Raw genomic sequence first — 21,205 nt, forward strand, 5'->3', positions numbered from 1 at the left:
TCCAGGATGGCACATCAATACATGCCAGTGCCAGAAGGTTTGCTGTGTCTCCCAGCACAGTCTCAAGAGCAAGGAGGAGATTCCAGAAGACAGGCAGTTACACTAGGAGAGCTGGACAGGGCTGTAGAAGGTCCTTAACCCATCAGCAGGACTGGTATCTGCTCCTTTGTGCAAGGAGAAACAGGGTTAGGACTGCCAGAGTCCTAAAAAAAGACCTCTGATGTGAATATCTCTGACCAAACAATCAGAAACAGACTTCATAAGGGTGGCCTGAGGGCCCAATATCCTCTAGTGGGCCCTGTTCTCACTGCCCAGCACCATAGAGCTCGATTGGCATTTGCCATTGAACACCAGAATTGGCAAATCCGCCACTGGCACCCTATGCTTTTCACAGATGAGAGCAGGTTCACCCTGTGCACGTGACAGACGTGAAAGGGTCTGGAGAAGCCATGGAGAACATTATGCTGCTGTAACATCGTTCAGCATGACCGTTTTGGTGGTGGGTCAGTGATGGTCTGGGGAGGCATCCATGGAGGGATGCACAGACCTCTACAGTCTAGACAATGGCACCCTGACTGCCATTAGGTATCTGGTTGGAATCCTTGGACCCATTGTCAGACCCTATGCTGGTGCAGTGGGTCTTTTGTTCCTCCTGGTGGACGACAATTCCTGGCCTCATGTGGAGAGAGTATGCAGGCAGTTCCAGGAGGATGAAGTAATTGATACCATTGAATGGCCCCCATGCTTGCCGGACCTAAATCCAATAGTACACCTCTGGGATATCATGCTTCAGTCCATACGATGCCGCCAGATTGCACCTCAGACTGTCCAGGAGCTCAGTGATGCCCTGGTCCAGATCTGGGTGGAAATGCCTCAGGACACCATCCGTCGTCTCATTAGGAGCATGCCCCAATGTTGTCAGTCATGCATAAAAGCACGTGGGGGCCATACAAACTACTGAGTACCATTTTGAGTTGCTACAATGAAATGTCAGCAAAATGGACTAGCCTGCTGCATCATTTTTTCACTTTAAAATTATCAACCTACAGAGGACTGAATTCAAAGACACCCCGAAAATTAATTTCCATCAAACAAGGAGGCATCCTTACATTCCTAACACATTACCCAATCCATATCAGTATAGATATCCAGCATGATATTTTTCCCCATTTGAGATCTGATGTGCTTTCAAAGTGTTCCTTTAATTTTTTTGAGCAGTGTATATACCATTTTGTATAATTTACTATATATATAAAAAATAGAAACTACCAGAAACTAAAAGATAGTTTAGGTCTTTCTTTTGCATAGGCATCCCACAGAACACCAAAATCAAGCACAGCGTAACAGTAATCACAGTGATCAAAGTAAGAGTCTCATTTTTAACTGTGAAGACAAGACTTTGAGCTATAGTTTTGTCGGGTTGAATAGTAGATAAAATGGGAAAATCAGAAATTTAATTTTTATCTGCATTTGCATGTAAATTAAATTTTTTGTTTTTTTTAAAAATCAACATTATGGGTTTTATAAACAATGTAGAGTGCACCCATGACACTGGATTCCCAAAGCACTATTGGTAAGAGGGACTAAATTAGGAGAGAGAATAGAAGAAACTATTTCCTTTTTGTCTCTGATTGAATCCTCAGACAAAGACAGAAAATGGGAGGTGGTGTTGCACTCATTTGAGTGTTTAATTCTAGCTTGAGCTATTCAGATCTATAGACAACAAATTCAGGCAGTGATCTTCATCGTTTTATGTTTAAAAAGAAAAGAACAAACCGATTGATAAACTGCTTAAGCACCCCTGGCAGTGTTACAGTTTGTTACAATGCTTGTTACTGTTACTTTTTCTGGACCGTGTTTGGTCTGTATATAAGTGTTGAGAAAATAAACAAAAAGTGAAATTAAAAAACAATTGCTATTCTGAATACTTATGTGTATTAACTTCATACAAATATCAGAATACGATCTTTTAAAAAAAAATGTGGTTCTAAAATGAAATATTTATGTTAGGTTGCTTAAGGTGGATAGCTTTAAGGGAAATTTCAAAAGCGTGCTGGAAGAGGTTCTGAGAAATTCAATTGTTCCAGTTTAAAGTTTCATTACAGTACCTAATCCCACAGATCCTTCATTCCCTGTGCAAATGTATTTTTTGTGTGCTGTCAAGTAAATCTAGAGCTGATTTAATGACTGTGGGAATGCTTGGCACTCCTAACTGGTGATACAATGCCCAATATTAATTTAAAGTGCATCTAAGGCCAACATTTTATATCTTCTTTTATTTCTGTGTTAATGGGTTAGAATCTCTATCAGGATTTAATGCTGTTAGAGACTTTTAGGGCCCAGTCACACCACTGAGCTGCAGTAACAAAGCATTGTTGCAATTCAGTGCCATCATTCTGAGTCACCTTGTCAACAGATGTGTGACACCGCAACATACAGTAATTCAATACAATGGTTGTGGTTCACTGTGGTGCAGAAAATAGTACATAGATCTTATTGATGTTTTTGGTGTGTTAGACAGCCTATTTAAATAAATGGGCTGCTTTAGCACAAATACATGTTAATGAGCATGTGCTAATGTCCATTCACAGACAGAGTACAGTTTGCCCCTCCCCCCCTTCCGCTCTTTCCTCATTGGCTCACTGGCTATGATTGACAGCAGTGGGAGCCAATATCTCCCGCTGCTGTGTGAGCCAGTGGGGAGAGAGAGACGCAGGAGAGCCATGGCTCTCATGCACATCGTTGGAGTGAGGTGGGGCTCAGGTAAGTATAGGGGAAAGTTGCACCTAGAAGGTGTTTACCTTAATGCATTACGGCAAATAAACTTCTGCTTTTAGAACCACTTTGTATCCAGCAGGATATCCTTCTATCTGACATAGAAATGTCAGTCACCTGGTATTATGTAGTATTGTTACAATATTATATTGCATGTCATGAGCAGTTGCACTGTTTAATGCAATCTTTTATGTTTAGTCTGTAGAGAGATTTCTACAATAAAGCTGTTTTGTGAACAAAGTATTCACGTGAAACCTTTTTTTACATGTATCTGTACAGATCACAGTGCTTGATACTCCATCAGAATCACAATTAGGTTAAAAGAAAGTTACTCTGCTCACTCCATGTGGTTCCCCTCCCATGTCCACGGTGCAAGGTCCACTTTAATTTAGAAATTAAAACATTGTAAATTATATAGCCGAACTTATCAACTTCTATAACCTTATAGCCCATAGGTGCCTCATTATCATGGTACTTCTTTAGCAATCCATCTAAAAACTTCCCCTGTCTACTGGTTTTGTTCATGAACTAGGTTGTGCACTCCCCACTGCATTCAGCTTGGGAGTGGTTTAGTGAGCTTAGTCAAAGACCAAGGTCACAGTTCATTCTCTTAGGCTTCATTCACACTTTCGTGACTTCAGAATAGTGCATTTTTACTGTGACTTTGGCTTTGGCCTTGGCCAAGGATTATTGTTTGTGCTCTGCAAAGTCAAAGACAGGTCACACGTATATCATTCAGGTTTACATTGAAGTCTATGGCCCTCAAGTTACAAGAAACTCAGATCAAAGTAGTGCAGGAACTACTTTCAAGTCTCTGCGACTTGAAGTCAAACAGACATGAATGGTACTGGCAATGGTTTGGCTCCAAGTGGCAAGAGGATTGCAAGTATCTTTCTCAAGCCTTCTAAATGTACTGATAGTGGATGTTTATTGTATCTTTTTCCTTTTCTTACATAAACCTGTGGTCTTGTAAATTTTTTACTTTCCCTCTCTGTAGTTTTGGAAAATTCATAAAACAGATTGAAATATAAAAAGCCAAACCCATATAGTGTTGACATTCTTATCTATTATAACTAGAGATGAGCGAATCGAACATGACGAAGTGGAATTCGTTTCGAAGATTAGGAAATATTCGATTCGCGCCGAATCTGAAAATTAGCAAACTTCGGATGCGCGAATCGAATTTTCCCAAAAATGGCGGCGACATGTGTGGCGACGGAGCGGGGATCTCTGGGAAGGGGCGCAGACAAGGCGCGCTGACCCATAATGCTTTCATTCATGACATGTGATCGCATTAGCCAATCAGCAGCCAGCCAGCCAGCACTGTGTAATGGTGGAGCTATAAATCGCGGCCATCTTAGAATTCTCCATTAGCCTCCGGTCATTCAAGAGAGACAGACCTCTCTGTATTAGGGACAGAGTTAGGGCCTCAGAGACTTTAGGGCCACAGAATCGTTACTTAGGGACACAGAATCGTTACTTAGGGACACAGAATCGTTACTCAGGGACAAAGAATTGTTACTCAGGGACACAGAATTGTTACTCAGGGACACAGAATCGTTACTCAGGGACAGACACAGAATTGTTACTCAGGGACACAGAATTGTTACTGAGGGACACAGAATTGTTACTCAGGGACACAGAATTGTTACTCAGGGACACAGAATCGTTACTCAGGGACACAGAATTGTTACTCAGGGACACAGAATTGTTACTCAGGGACACAGAATTGTTACTGAGGGACACAGAATCGTTACTCAGGGAAACAGAATTGTTACTGAGGGACACAGAATCGTTACTCAGGGACACAGAATTGTTACTCAGGGACAGACACAGAATTGTTACTCAGGGACACAGAATTGTTACTCAGGGACACAGAATTGTTACTGAGGGACACAGAATTGTTACTCAGGGACACAGAATTGTTACTCAGGGACACAGAATTGTTACTCAGGGACAGACACAGAATTGTTACTCAGGGACACAGAATTGTTACTCAGGGACACATAATTGTTACTGAGGGACACAGAATCGTTACTCAGGGACACAGAATTGTTACTGAGGGACACAGAATTGTTACTCAGGGACACAGAATTGTTACTGAGGGACACAGAATCGTTACTCAGGGACACAGAATTGTTACTCAGGGACACAGAATCGTTACTCAGGGACACAGAATTGTTACTCAGGGACACAGAATTGTTACTCAGGGACAGACACAGAATTGTTACTCAGGGACACAGAATTGTTACTCAGGGACACAGAATTGTTACTGAGGGACACAGAATCGTTACTCAGGGACACAGAATTGTTACTGAGGGACACAGAATTGTTACTCAGGGACACAGAATTGTTACTCAGGGACAGACACAGAATTGTTACTCAGGGACACAGAATTGTTACTCAGGGACACAGAATTGTTACTGAGGGACACAGAATTGTTACTCAGGGATACAGAATTGTTACTCAGGGACACAGAATTGTTACTCAGGGACAGACACAGAATTGTTACTCAGGGACACAGAATTGTTACTCAGGGACACAGAATTGTTACTCAGGGACACAGAATCGTTACTCAGGGACACAGAATTGTTACTCAGGGACACAGAATTGTTACTGAGGGACACAGAATCGTTACTCAGGGACACAGAATCGTTACTGAGGGACACAGAATCGTTACTGAGGGACACACAATTGTTACTCAGGGACACAGAATTGTTACTCAGGGACACAGAATTGTTACTCAGGGACAGATACAGAATTGTTACTCAGGGACACAGAATTGTTACTGAGGGACACAGAATCGTTACTGAGGGACACAGAATCGTTACTGAGGGACACAGAATTGTTACTCAGGGACACAGAATTGTTACTCAGGGACAGACACAGAATTGTTACTCAGGGACACAGAATTGTTACTCAGGGACACAGAATCGTTACTGAGGGACACAGAATCGTTACTCAGGGACACAGAATCGTTACTCAGGGACACAGAATTGTTACTCAGGGACAGACACAGAATTGTTACTCAGGGACACAGAATTGTTACTCAGGGACACAGAATTGTTACTGAGGGACACAGAATTGTTACTGAGGGACACAGAATCGTTACTGAGGGACACACAATTGTTACTCAGGGACACAGAATTGTTACTCAGGGACACAGAATTGTTACTCAGGGACAGACACAGAATTGTTACTCAGGGACACAGAATTGTTACTGAGGGACACAGAATCGTTACTGAGGGACACAGAATTGTTACTCAGGGACACAGAATTGTTACTGAGGGACACAGAATCATTACTCAGGGACACAGAATCGTTACTCAGGGACACAGACACAGAATTGTTACTCAGGGACACAGAATTGTTACTCAGGGACACAGAATCGTTACTCAGGGACACAGAATCGTTACTCAGGGACACAGAATCGTTACTGAGGGACACAGAATCGTTACTCAGGGACACAGAATTGTTACTCAGGGACACAGAATCGTTACTCAGGGACACAGAATCGTTACTGAGGGACACAGAATCGTTACTCAGGGACACAGAATCGTTACTCAGGGACACAGAATCGTTACTCAGGGACACAGAATTGTTACTCAGGGACACAGAATTGTTACTGAGGGACACAGAATTGTTACTGAGGGACACAGAATCGTTACTCAGGGACACAGAATCGTTACTCAGGGACACAGAATCGATACTCAGGGACACAGAATCGTTACTCAGGGACACAGAATCGTTACTCAGGGACACAGAATCGTTACTCAGGGACACAGAATCGTTACTCAGGGACACAGAATCGTTACTGAGGGACACAGAATCGTTACTGAGGGACACAAAATCGTTACTCAGGGACACAGAATCGTTACTGAGGGACACAGAATCGTTACTGAGGGACACAGAATCGTTACTCAGGGACACAGAATCGTTACTGAGGGACACAGAATCGTTACTGAGGGACACAGAATCGTTACTCAGGGACACAGAATCGTTACTCAGGGACACAGAATCGTTACTCAGGGACACAGAAGCGTTACTGAGGGACACAGAATCGTTACTCAGGGACACAGAATCGTTACTCAGGGACACAGAAGCGTTACTCAGGGACACAGAATCGTTACTGAGGGACACAGAATCGTTACTGAGGGACACAGAATCGTTACTCAGGGACACAGAATCGTTACTCAGGGACACAGAATTGTTACTCAGGGACACAGAATTGTTACTCAGGGACACAGAATCGTTACTCAGGGACACAGAATCGTTGAATTAAAGAGTATGTCAGACAACACGCAGAGGAGTGGCAGAGGAGGCAATGTTTCAGGAGCGAGCAGACGTGGTAGCAGAGGAAGGGGTCGAGGCAGCACTAGTCGCAGCCAGAGGCCAGTGCTCCTGGTGTCATCCAGCGGTCGTGTTTCCACCGACAACCCTGCCGTCATCGATTGGTTGGCATGTCATTTACGGCCCACTGGGTGAACGTGGTGCCGGCACAGCCGCACCAGCAACTTGGACAGGTCACGCCGCTTTTGCCTCCACGTTTGCACGTCCTTGGTCCAGCAAAGATGTCCGCCTCTACCACCTCTTCTTCCGCCGTGTCCTCAGCCGCCACCCCCGTGCCAAGTCCCATTACCCGACCGGCATATCACATGTGCAGGGCGCAACGGTGTCACGCTGTGCTGCACCTGGTATGCCTTGGCGAACGTAGTCACACAGGGGAGGAACTTCTGAGTGTAATGAACAGAGAAATCGACAGATGGCTGTCTCCGCGTAAACTGAAAATCGGAACCATGTTGACCGACAACGGAAAGAACATGGTGTCTGCTCTGCGTCAAGGAAGGTTGTGCCATGCGCCATGCATGGCTCACGTGTTCAATCTGGTTGTCAAGCGGTTCCTAAAATCCACCATCCCACTGCAAGACATCCTTAAAATGTCACGTAAACTTTGCATGCATTTCAGCCATTCCTACACCGCAAAGCACACCCTCCTTAAGCTGCAGCGGCAGAACGGAATTCCACAGCATCGCCTGATCTGCGACGTTGCAACAAGGTGGAATTCAACCCTACATATGTTAGACCGCCTTTACGAACAGCGAAAGGCCATCACCAATTTCCTGATGTTACATGCGGATAAAGGTACTCCCCTGTGTAACTTAGATGTCAGCCATTGGCAGCTCATGCGTGACACCTGCCGCTTGCTCAGGCCCTTTGAGGAGGCCACGCTATTCGTGAGTCGGCAGGACTATGGGATGAACAACGTCATTCCTCTGTTGCACGTCCTGGAACAAATGCTGTTAACAATGGCTTGTCAGGGTGCGGTAGACGTGGCGCACAGATCTCAACGCCACATGACCCCTGTGGGGGCAGGACAGGAAGAAGAGGAGGAGGTAGAGGAGGACATTGGTGCTCAGGAATTATTGAGTGAAATGGGTGGTTTTTCCACTCAGCGGACAGGAGTAGAGGAGCAGGAGCATCTGGTAGAGGAGGAGGAGGAGACAGAGGACCCAGACGCACCGTGGCAGTATGCTGTGGAGATGGAGGCAGGGAGTCCCTGGCATTCCTTGGCACAAATGGCCCATAGCATGCTCGGTTGCTTGCGTAGCGACAGCCGAATAATAACCATCAGACAGAGGGATGACTTTTGGCTGTCCACCTTGTTGGACCCTCGCTACCGTTCAAAAATGGTGGCCTTTTTCACACCTGCTGAGAGGGAGGCCAAAATAACGTACTATAAAAACCACCTATGTAGTCAGTTGGTCTCTGCCTTTGTGCGCCAACGTCCATCCTCAGACACTGTGGGCCCTGTGCGCTCGCGTTCCGCTGCCATGGCAGCAGGGGAGGGGTGGGGTGGTAGGAGCAGTGGCAGCTCCACCAGCAGCGGCTGCCTCAGTCTGCAGTCGATGATGAGTAGCTTTCTTCACCAGCGCAGTGAGGAAACTACTAACCAGCCGCAGCAGCAGCAGCATCAGGTGGACCTGGAGCAGGACCTCAAACAACAGGCTTGGGCCTACTTGGACAGCACCCTGCCAACCGAGGTAGACAATCCCCTTGACTACTGGGCAACGAAACTTGACCTTTGGCCCCAACTAGCTGAATTTGCCCTTGAAAGGCTGTCATGCCCGGCCAGTAGCGTGGCATCGGAGCACGTGTTTAGTGCGGCAGGAGGTATTGTAACTCCGCGGAGGACACGACTGTCCACCCAAAGTGTGGAGAGACTCACGTTTGTGAAAATGAATCAGGCGTGGATTAGTCTGGATTTCAAACCACCAGTTCCTGACACAACTGACTAAATCCGCCATGAATCATGCCCCAAACATGTTATTATTTTTAACATAGGCCTCTGTATGGCCTTCAATTTAAGCTGCTTACGCTTCGCCACTCTGCCATGGGCCCCTGTACCGCCTCCTCTTGCTGCTGCCAGGTCCAGAGTGTGTCATGGGTCCCTGTACGGCCTCCCATTGCTGCTGTCTCCATCGCCACACTCTGCCATGTGCCACTTTCAGGTCTCCTCACACTGCTGGTGGGTTCCATTTTGTCATAGGGTGCTGGCAGATTACGGGCCTCCCATTGCTGCTGCCAGGCCCGTAATCTGCCATGGGCCCCCGTACCGACTCCTCATGCTGCTGCCAGGCCCGTAATCTGTCATGGGCCCCTGTACCACCTCCTCATGCTGCTGCCAGGTCCAGAGTGTGTCATGGGTCCCTGTACGGCCTCCCATTGCTGCTGCCAGGCCCGTAATCTGCCATGGGCCCCCGTACCGACTCCTCATGCTGTTGCCAGGCCCGTAATCTGTCATGGGCCCCTGTACCGCCTCCTCATGCTGCTGCCAGGTCCAGAGTGTGTCATGGGTCCCTGTACGGCCTCCCATTGCTGCTGTCTCCATCGCCACACTCTGCCATGTGCCACTTTCAGGTCTCCTCACACTGCTGGGTGGTTCCATTTTGTCATAGGGTGCTGGCAGATTACGGGCCTCCCATTGCTGCTGCCAGGCCCGTAATCTGCCATGGGCCCCCGTACCGACTCCTCATGCTGCTGCCAGGCCCGTAATCTGTCATGGGCCCCTGTACCGCCTCCTCATGCTGCTGCCAGGTCCAGAGTGTGTCATGGGTCCCTGTACGGCCTCCCATTGTTGCTGCCAGGCCCGTAATCTGCCATGGGCCCCCGTACCGACTCCTCATGCTGCTGCCAGGCCCGTAATCTGTCATGGGCCCCTGTACCGCCTCCTCATGCTGCTGCCAGGTCCAGAGTGTGTCATGGGTCCCTGTACGGCCTCCCATTGCTGCTGTCTCCATCGCCACACTCTGCCATGTGCCACTTTCAGGTCTCCTCACACTGCTGGGTGGTTCCATTTTGTCATAGGGTGCTGTATGGCCTCCCATTGCTGCTGCCAGGCCCGTAATCTGCCATGGGCCCCCGTACCGACTCCTAATGCTGCTGCCAGGCCCGTAATCTGTCATGGGCCCCTGTACCGCCTCCTCATGCTGCTGCCAGGTCCAGAGTGTGTCATGGGTCCCTGTACGGCCTCCCATTGTTGCTGCCAGGCCCGTAATCTGTCATGGGCCCCCGTACCGACTCCTCATGCTGCTGCCAGGCCCGTAATCTGTCATGGGCCCCTGTACCGCCTCCTCATGCTGCTGCCAGGTCCAGAGTGTGTCATGGGTCCCTGTACGGCCTCCCATTGCTGCTGTCTCCATCGCCACACTCTGCCATGTGCCACTTTCAGGTCTCCTCACACTGCTGGGTGGTTCCATTTTGTCATAGGGTGCTGTATGGCCTCCCATTGCTGCTGCCAGGCCCGTAATCTGCCATGGGCCCCCGTACCGACTCCTCATGCTGCTGCCAGGCCTGTAATCTGTCATGGGCCCCTGTACCGCCTCCTTATGCTGCTGCCAGGTCCAGAGTGTGTCATGGGTCCCTGTACGGCCTCCCATTGCTGCTGTCTCCATCGCCACACTCTGCCATGTGCCACTTTCAGGTCTCCTCACACTGCTGGTGGGTTCCATTTTGTCATAGGGTGCTGGCAGATTACGGGCCTCCCATTGCTGCTGCCAGGCCCGTAATCTGCCATGGGCCCCCGTACCGACTCCTCATGCTGCTGCCAGGCCCGTAATCTGTCATGGGCCCCTGTACCACCTCCTCATGCTGCTGCCAGGTCCAGAGTGTGTCATGGGTCCCTGTACGGCCTCCCATTGCTGCTGCCAGGCCCGTAATCTGCCATGGGCCCCCGTACCGACTCCTCATGCTGTTGCCAGGCCCGTAATCTGTCATGGGCCCCTGTACCGCCTCCTCATGCTGCTGCCAGGTCCAGAGTGTGTCATGGGTCCCTGTACGGCCTCCCATTGCTGCTGTCTCCATCGCCACACTCTGCCATGTGCCACTTTCAGGTCTCCTCACACTGCTGGGTGGTTCCATTTTGTCATAGGGTGCTGGCAGATTACGGGCCTCCCATTGCTGCTGCCAGGCCCGTAATCTGCCATGGGCCCCCGTACCGACTCCTCATGCTGCTGCCAGGCCCGTAATCTGTCATGGGCCCCTGTACCGCCTCCTCATGCTGCTGCCAGGTCCAGAGTGTGTCATGGGTCCCTGTACGGCCTCCCATTGTTGCTGCCAGGCCCGTAATCTGCCATGGGCCCCCGTACCGACTCCTCATGCTGCTGCCAGGCCCGTAATCTGTCATGGGCCCCTGTACCGCCTCCTCATGCTGCTGCCAGGTCCAGAGTGTGTCATGGGTCCCTGTACGGCCTCCCATTGCTGCTGTCTCCATCGCCACACTCTGCCATGTGCCACTTTCAGGTCTCCTCACACTGCTGGGTGGTTCCATTTTGTCATAGGGTGCTGTATGGCCTCCCATTGCTGCTGCCAGGCCCGTAATCTGCCATGGGCCCCCGTACCGACTCCTCATGCTGCTGCCAGGCCCGTAATCTGTCATGGGCCCCTGTACCGCCTCCTCATGCTGCTGCCAGGTCCAGAGTGTGTCATGGGTCCCTGTACGGCCTCCCATTGTTGCTGCCAGGCCCGTAATCTGTCATGGGCCCCCGTACCGACTCCTCATGCTGCTGCCAGGCCCGTAATCTGTCATGGGCCCCTGTACCGCCTCCTCATGCTGCTGCCAGGTCCAGAGTGTGTCATGGGTCCCTGTACGGCCTCCCATTGCTGCTGTCTCCATCGCCACACTCTGCCATGTGCCACTTTCAGGTCTCCTCACACTGCTGGGTGGTTCCATTTTGTCATAGGGTGCTGTATGGCCTCCCATTGCTGCTGCCAGGCCCGTAATCTGCCATGGGCCCCCGTACCGACTCCTCATGCTGCTGCCAGGCCTGTAATCTGTCATGGGCCCCTGTACCGCCTCCTTATGCTGCTGCCAGGTCCAGAGTGTGTCATGGGTCCCTGTACGGCCTCCCATTGCTGCTGTCTCCATCGCCACACTCTGCCATGTGCCACTTTCAGGTCTCCTCACACTGCTGGTGGGTTCCATTTTGTCATAGGGTGCTGGCAGATTACGGGCCTCCCATTGCTGCTGCCAGGCCCGTAATCTGCCATGGGCCCCCGTACCGACTCCTCATGCTGCTGCCAGGCCCGTAATCTGTCATGGGCCCCTGTACCGCCTCCTCATGCTGCTGCCAGGTCCAGAGTGTGTCATGGGTCCCTGTACGGCCTCCCATTGCTGCTGCCAGGCCCGTAATCTGCCATGGGCCCCCGTACCGACTCCTCATGCTGCTGCCAGGCCCGTAATCTGTCATGGGCCCCTGTACCGCCTCCTCATGCTGCTGCCAGGTCCAGTGTGTGATGGGTCCCTGTACGGCCTCCCATTGCTGCTGTCTCCATCGCCACACTGTGGCTCCACACTCTGGTTTTGGCCCCGTGACTGCCCAAATGAGTGAAGTGTGCGGTGATTCTAAGATCGACGGCACTCATCTGCATGTCATACTGACTGACAGTATTATTTCCCTTCTCCAGCAGACTCCAAGGGCATTTAAATTAAAGGTACAGTGTTCTGCACTAATATAAAGGCTCTCTGAAGCCTAGAAACACCCTTTTTATAAGTTAAATTCGCAGCGAATATATTCGACTCGAATCGAATTTATTCCGCGAATTCCCCGAATCAGCCGAATCGAATTTTTGAATAATTCGCTCATCTCTAATTATAACCATACCCTAGATTTTAACCTATATGCCCTAATGTGTATATTCACTCACCAGCCACTTTATTAGGTACAACTGTTCAATTGTTTAGTAACACAAAATTGCTAATCAGCCAATCACATGGTAGCAACTCAATGCATTTAGGCATCTAGATGTGGTGAAGACAACCTGCTGAAGTTCAAACAGCATCAGAATGGGGAAGAAAGGGGATTTAAGTGACTTTGAACATGACATGGTTGTTGGTGTCAAACGGGCTGGTCTGAGTATTTAAAAAATTGCTGATCTACTGGAATTTTCACTCACAACCATCTCTAGGGTTTACAGGGAATGTAAAATATCCAGTGAGTGGCAGTTGTGTGAATGAAAATGTCTTGTTGATGTCAGAGGTCAGAGGAGACTGGGAAGACTAAAAACATTTGTGAAAGAATGGTTCGCTCTCAGGAGCTCAGTGAATTCAAGTGTGGTACCGTAATAGGTTGCCACCTGTGCGTCCATCTGTGAAATTTCTTTGCTAATAAATATTCCACGGTCAACTGTTAGTGGTATTATAACAATGTGGAAGCAACTGGGAACAACAGCAACTCAGCCACAAAGTTGTAGGCCACATAAAATGACAGAGCGGGGTCAGCGCATGCTGAAGCGCTCAGCGTTCAGAAGTCGCCAACTGTCTGCAGATTCTATAGGTAAAGAGCTCCAAACTTTGTGTGACCTTCAGATTAGCACAAAAACAGTGTGTAGAAAAATGTAATGGGTTTCCATTGCTGAGCAGCTGCATCCAAGCCTTGCATCACCAACTGTAAAGCGTCAGATGCAGTGGTGTAAAGCATGCCGCCACTGGACTCTAGAGCAGTGGAGACGTGTTCTCTGGAGTGACGAATCACAATTCAATGTCTGGCAATCTCATGGACATGTCTGGATTTAACAGTTGCCAGGAGAACTGTATTTGCCTGACTGCATTGTGCCAAGTGTAAAGTTTGGTGGAGGGGGGATTATGCTGTAGGGTTGTTTTTCAGGAGTTGGACTTGGCCCTTAGTTCCAGTGAAGGGAACTCTTAAGGTGTCAGCATACCAAGACATTTTTGACAATTTCATGCTCCTAACTTTGTGGGAACAGTTTGGGGATGGCCCCTCCCTGTTCCAACATGACTGCGCACCAGTGTACAAAGCAAGGTTCATAAAGACATGGATGAGTGAGTTTGGGGTGGAGGAACTTGACAGGCCTGGAGAGTCCTGACCTCAACCCGATAGAACACCTTTGGGATGAATTAGAGCGGAAACTGTGAGCCAGGCCTTCTCGTCCGACATCAGTGCCTGACCTCACAAATGTGCTTCTGGAAGAATGGTCAAACATTCCCATAGACACATTCCCATAGAAGAGTTGAAGCTGCAAAGGGCAGGCCAACTCAATACTGAACCCTACAGATTAAGACTGGGATGCCATTAAAGTTCATGTGCGTGTAAAGGCAGGCCGACCAATACTTTTGTCAATATAGTGTGTGTGTGTGTATATATATATATATATATATATATTTTTTTTTTCATTTTGTTTTTTTTTTTCATTTTGTTTTTCTATTGTACAAAATGTTTTCAACTAAATATGATTAACCGTATAGTGATTCTGATGAAGTAGTGAGCTCTGTGTTCTGCACTACTTCACCTCTTTATCATTCCTGTACTAATGATGGGTAGTCTTACTGACCAATTATGAGGCTGGCTAGGTAGGAGGGAGAAAACCCAAGCTTGACATTGGCTACTTGAATTTTATATGCAACAAATAGCCTACTGGATTGTATTAATAAAGATTTGCAGCTGTGGGATGTTGTATAGATTTTAAGATTTTGCTACAGATTCCATACATGATAATTGATGATATAATTATATTATCAGTAGATGATGAATAATTATTTTTTTTCTGCAGAGTCCTAAAGGTGTTCCTTTCTCGCACTGCCCAGCGCATCCCTTACATGACCAGCTGTAGGGTCATGCGAATGTTAGCTGTCATTCTGTTATTAGTGGTATGGTTTCTGGTTGCTTGGACGTCTGCTGTGTTCCAGAACATGGACCGAGATATTCCCATTATTGTTCAAGGGCAAACTTCTGACCACCTTCTTTTTAACATGTGTCTGATAGATCGATGGGACTACATGATGGCAGTTGGTAAGTTGCTTAGCATCGTCTATTCTTAAGGGAACACATTAGGCGGGTTTGCCAATATACTTACATTTTATTAGAGTGCTGCCCCCTGTAGCAGGACCTTCATAGTGGGATCACCAGTATTATTTAAATGAAAGCTAACAATTTTAAAAATATTGAAAATTGCACCCTAGCCAGATAAAAAAGACACGCATTAGGCAGCTTTGTATTCATTAATACATAATTGGATGCATTTTTAAATGTGAGTAGTTTAAGTACCTAAATCGAACCTATTATCAGCCTTTTGCAGTCCCTGTACAGTAGGTCTGGCTTGTGAGAGGAAGAAATCATAAATGTAGCCAACAGTTGGTGTACTGACAAGAAGCATACTGATAGGAAGTGAAAGCAAAGTGATGAAGGAATGAGCTTTTTACTGTGCAGCTTCTCTTTTCATTGTCCAGTCACAGGCTGGGGTGAGTCCAGGATGACCTGGACTCAATGAGAATGGCTTGAATGATGAAGGCTATCAGATTGGGGACATCTAGCAGCAGAAAAAAGTACTGCGGGGGGACACCTTTGAATTAAAGCAAAATATTGCCGTATAAGCTGGTTCAGCTGTTTTGTCTTTTAATAGACTATTAATTTTATCCTGAGATTTTAGTGAATGGGTTTATAGATACTTTACCAGTTTGACATTCTCTGAATTCCTAAATAAGTCAGCAGCATGCAGTGGATGCAGCCCAAAAACAGGGGTTGTAATATGGACCACCTGGTGTACTCTAGCAGTCCTCGGGACAGGATTCCCCAGGGCGCGGAGTCTAAGCCCCAGTCTGCTTGTTCACCAGAGCCCCTGATGGTGGGGATGGGCTTGGAGCGGACAGTGACCAGGTCGCGGCCCCTGAGTACACCCACCTGAGGTAGAGGAATCACCAGAGGTAATGACAGGTAGAAAGCCTGACGTGAAGAGGCAGACGGGTCTGGAGAGTAGCAGCTAATCCGTGCAGGTCGGATGGATGGGTGAGCAATAGCGTGGTCAAACGGGCCAGGTCAGTAACAGAGGGGTCAGTGTACTACAAGGCAGCAGGCAGAAGAATAGTCAGGTCACTCGCCGGGGTCGGTACCAGTAGTTCAGATATCCAAAAGAGAGGTCAAACTTAGCCAGGGGTCAGAGCAGGAGAAGTCAGCAGGGGTCAGGTTCAGGCAGGTCAGCAACGAATCTCAAACAGGAATACAGGAACACAGGAACAAGATCAGACCATACGGCAACTTGTGTCTGTGCAGGGCTGGTTTAAGTAGCCCGCCCTGCACCTGATAGGCGCAGCCTAGGTCCTAGTGCCTGCCCAGCACCATCATAGGCGACGGGTGCGCCTGGGTCCTAGTGCCCTGCTGCCTGGATGTCTTGACAGACACCTACGCATGTGCAGACCCATGCGTCGCGATGGTCCCTGACAGGTTGTGGTATCTTATTTTTCCTGTACTGTCATCTCCTGGTGTAGTCAGGCATGGCATTTCTGGGATCACCAATGAGCCTAAATGGTACAAAGACATACAGGTGAGCCCCCTAAAGAGCAACGCAAGCTGCTACATCCCTATGTGTACAATTGATAAGGAATTTCTCCCATGGGTCCTTTATGTAGTAATACACATTTATCATAAATTCTTCATATTTTTTTGTACAGAGCATAAAAAGTACATATATGTATACATTAAAATCATTACAAAGGCAAGTCTCCAAAGGCAAGTCTATATGAGTCTCCAACACAGCAGTTCTCCCCTAACTGAATTGACCTCTGCTCTGGTCTGTTCAGTTTGGGGAGATCTGCTGTGTAGGAGACTCTTATCTTTGTCAACACCTTTTAAAATTGCGAGCCACACACATGCTCCCCCCCCCCCCCCTTGTACTCGGAGGTCTAAGAACACTTCCTTTTTGGTCTTTCTGCTGTGGGTGTTGGCCTGCTGGGACCCCAAGCATTGGCTGTGCGTCCAACTGGAAGCCCCTTGGTGACCTTAGGGTACCGCCTCCTGAATGTAAATGTGGATGACTCTGAATACCCCTGCTGCCCCTGATGCAGATTGTGAAGTGCAATTGAAATGCATTGGGGTTTCATTGGCAGAAATTATCTCTCTTGTCTTATTCTCAGTGGGTTTTTTTGCCTTTATAATGATTTCAGATTATACATATATGTACTTTTTAATACTGCACAGTAAAATATGAAGATTTTATGATAGATGTTGTGTGTTGCTGCATAAAATTCCCATGGGAGAAATTCCTTATCTAATGAACCTAAATGGTAGGATGTTAATTTACTGAACATTATAAATAACAGTATGTTTAGGATCACCTATTTATTTATGATGGAACTGCCAAATGTTTAGTTCTTCGGTGCTTGTGTGTACCGCAGCTACCAACTGCCAGTCTGTGACAGTCAAAGTATATAAGGAAGCAAGTAAAAGTTAATTTGGCTAGTTTCATTCAGAGCTGTTAGTACATTGTGAAGTTTACACATTAGTATTCCATTACAAGCAATGCTACAAAGTAATTTAAAATGTACTTATCTTAAAATGCATGTATATGTTAATACCATGCAAATGAGCAGCTACAGCAGTTACAATTTCCTCAAATCTTTTATATTTAAAGTAGGACACTTGATTAATTTCCATTATCTCAGCAAACACATTAAAGTTTGAGACACGCTTAATACCACTTTTAAGCTTTGTTCTTTGATAATGTGCAATGATCATAATGAACAAACACTGCAATGGGTTGGGATTATGGAAGACCAATGCCTTGGAAAAATTGCAAACTTAAAAAAAATACATATTCTGAGTTTTTTTCCCCCAAACTAAATGTTACATACTTTGTGCTCTAAAAAATCTCTGTGCACTCAATATTAGCATCTATTTTTTGAAAGTAATATTTTATCTCTCGGGGACTCCAGCAGTGAGATCAGCGACCCTGAATTTGCAAGCCTGCCAACCTACAATAGCTGTTTCAGAAGAATATCTTCTATATATCTTATGTTACAGATAATGAGACACAAGAAATAAGATGCCGCGGCAGGAGGGGCACTTCTACCAGGGGAGATCTCACTGTGTTAGTAAAAAAATCTTTGGCTGATTCAGCCAATCAGTATCCAGCTACAATTTAAGGTGAAAATCAAACAAAAAAAAGTTCTAATTGTTCAGAACCTTTAGCCATGCTTAATAAGGGACTACATGTCTCTTACATTTGTTGATGGACACTTTGTCTTCATATTCTTGACTGTAAGGTTTATAGCGCCACCTTCAGGAGTTGGAAACCAAAAACACCTCACCGCTTATGGGCAGTCCTAGCTGGTAGCTAGGCCTATCTGTTATAGGCAGCTCAGTACTGGGCACCAGCGCTTCCTGCTCTTTAATAAATGGGCTTCAGCTTTAATGAAATTAACAAGTTATAACACTGGATGATAACTACAGACAATACATTGTCAATAATCTGCTAGATTAACTCTTTACTGTCACAGTTCTGGTTCCCAGTTAGCACAAGAGACTGGTTATTGCCTTACACCCAGAAGCAAAGCTAATGTTAGAGCAAAAACATCACTGAACCTCTAAAACTATACAAACATACTAAAAACTGTTTTGTTGTATTTGTAGTGCTATGTGTGTTTAAAACTTAAATATATTCATTAAAGTGTGTCTAAAACCAGCATTTGTTTGCATCTTTTGAGTGTAGATGAGTTAAATGCGGTACACACTATAAGAAAATTGGAAGAAAAATTCCATACGAGGAACGACCATTCAATTTTCTTATAGTGTGTACACAACTTTTAACATCTGATTCAAACTTTCCATACAAACATTTCCGAAGGGACAAACTCTAAAATGTTTCTTGGACATGTACAGAACAAACAATTTTCATCTTTCGTACAAGAAAAATCTGATATGAAAGACTGTGCATGAACAATAAACAACAATAACCCATGCTAAAATGTTTCTATGTCAAACAAAAAAAAACCTTTCTTGTTTGAGAATTTTTGTACAATTAGTACCATCCTTGGGTCCGACTTGCTGTGAAACATTGAGGAAAACCAGACCACTGTTTGCCCGAATTTCTTCTGGTGTGTACCCAGCTTTAGGTTTGGCCAGTATTTTTATTGCCATCTGTATCCCCACTGGGAAGATTTACTATCTCTATTTGTCCTGGTGCCCGGAGACTGATAGAGAAGAAAAATCTGAAACGCTGAGCTGTCATTGGGTCAGGGACAGAGTGTAAATCTTCCAATGATTGGGAAATTTGTTCTGGTGAAAACTTTCTAAGAGAGAATTTGCCTCTCACTTCTTGTAGTGTCTCTAGAGATAATGAAAAAAAAATATCTACAATGGGACAGCGAAAAAGTTGTATGGGATTATTGCCATTACCCTCTCTATCCAAAATTTTAAAAATTTTTTGGCTTTTGATATACTTTAATTGTAGAGTCCATCTAAGAAAATTTGTGCTTCTGCTGTAGAGTAGGCCATAGGTTTACTTTTCAAAGCTTCTGTTGTACTATTTGGAATAATCTGATATTTCTTTGCCTTTTTATCCTCCAGGTGAATTTTTATTTCTCCTTTGGGGTGTGTACCTCTGTTACGCTGTACGAACTGTCCCATCTGCATTCCATGAGCCACGCTATATGGCAGTTGCTGTTCACAATGAACTGATTATCTCAGCTATCTTCCACACTATTAGGTCAGTGATTGAAAATTATGTTTTCTAAATATATGGTTTTATTACATTGTGTGGAGAAATATAAAAGTGCCACGAGTGTCTGTGTTTTTTAAGCTCGCCATACACTTTACAATATGTACAGTCTCATTTAGATCTACCAACAACTATGTAGTGCAAGGGCCTGCTTGATTGGATACAAGTTGATTAAATAGAATAGGTAGATTGGGGATCATGTTACATTAAGTACGTCTAAAGTTGAATATAAAAAGATTGCACCAGCAGTTAGATTGTAATAAATATGGTGACCCTAAAGACTTGACTGATGGGGTGGTCAATACAGTTAAAGTTTTGGACACTAAAAATACATCTGCTGATAGCAGGAGCAGCGATATGTTGGAGACATTGAAAGGGGTGTCTCTAAAACAGTAAAAAGCCCAACCAGAGGAGATGCTGAGGAGAAATGTTGGGTTTTAGTGATCATTAATGTCTTTAATTTAATGTTAGAGCAAGATTGAAAAATAATATACAAACAGATATTGTTAACTTCAAAAGCACACATTTTGCTGAAATTGGTCAATTTCTAAAAAAAATAATTGAAAAGTTGGAGTAAAACAGTGGTAGTCAGTCAATAGTGGGCACTAATATAGTCTACACGTCTGGAGGCAACTAGATTATATGTTAGGCAAATTAGTAAGAGTAAATGGAAGATGAAACTATTATATTTCACTACAAAGGTAAGTAGTGTAATATAGAATGAGTCCAGAGCCCGGCAGTAGAAATGGCGAAAGGTCTGAGGGATAAGGACAGACTGCAGGAACTCTATGGAGTTGATTTACTAAAGCTTGAGAGTGCAAAACTTGGTGCAGGTGTGCGTGGTAGCTAGAGATGAGCGAATCGAACTTGGCGAAGTGGAATTCGTTTCGAATATTAGGAAAAATTTGATTCGCACCGAATCCGAAAATTACCAAACTTCGGATGCACGAATCGAATTTTTCCCGATCGGCCGATTTTCATCCCTTCTACAGCCGGCAAAAAGTGTCCCTGCAGAGAGCTCCGCTATTTCTGACAGTTCTCTGACAGTTCCTTCACATTTACAGCGGTTGAAACATTGTATCTATTTGTGTCCATTTAGGATACAGATGTTTTTATTCGGAAACAAATAGATACAATGTTTCAACCGCTGTAAATGTAAAGGAACTGTCAGAGAACTGTCAGAAATAGCGGAGCTCTCTGCAGATACACTTTTTGCTGTACTGGAATTCTTCTTATTTTCATTCTTCTTCTTATTTTCATTCTTCTTCTTCTTATTTTCATTCTTCTTCTTCTTCTTATTTTCATTCTTCTTCTTCTTCTTCTTTTCATTCTTCTTCTCCTTCTTCTTTTCATTCTTCTTCTCCTTCTTCTTTTCATTCTTCTTCTCCTTCTTCTTCTCCTTCTTCTTTTCATTCTTCTTCTTCTT

The 21,205-nt window shown here is 45.8% G+C and overlaps 1 protein-coding gene across 1 annotated transcript in view; it reads left to right on the forward strand.

Moving 5' to 3' along the window:
• GPR158 (G protein-coupled receptor 158) overlaps window positions 1–21,205 on the forward strand; it is a 318,874-nt gene that overhangs the window by 277,436 nt on the left and 20,233 nt on the right. Inside the window, exons 7-8 of the mRNA XM_089693782.1 lie at window positions 14,842–15,080; window positions 19,629–19,767. Coding sequence (XP_089549908.1) covers window positions 14,842–15,080; window positions 19,629–19,767 — 378 coding nt within the window. The remainder of the gene's footprint in view (window positions 1–14,841; window positions 15,081–19,628; window positions 19,768–21,205) is intronic.

This window comes from Staurois parvus, unplaced genomic scaffold (assembly GCF_062004578.1).
Source record: "Staurois parvus isolate SC_StPar_1 unplaced genomic scaffold, SC_StPar_1.0 ptg000636l, whole genome shotgun sequence".
Classification (NCBI taxonomy): Eukaryota; Metazoa; Chordata; class Amphibia; order Anura; family Ranidae; genus Staurois; species Staurois parvus.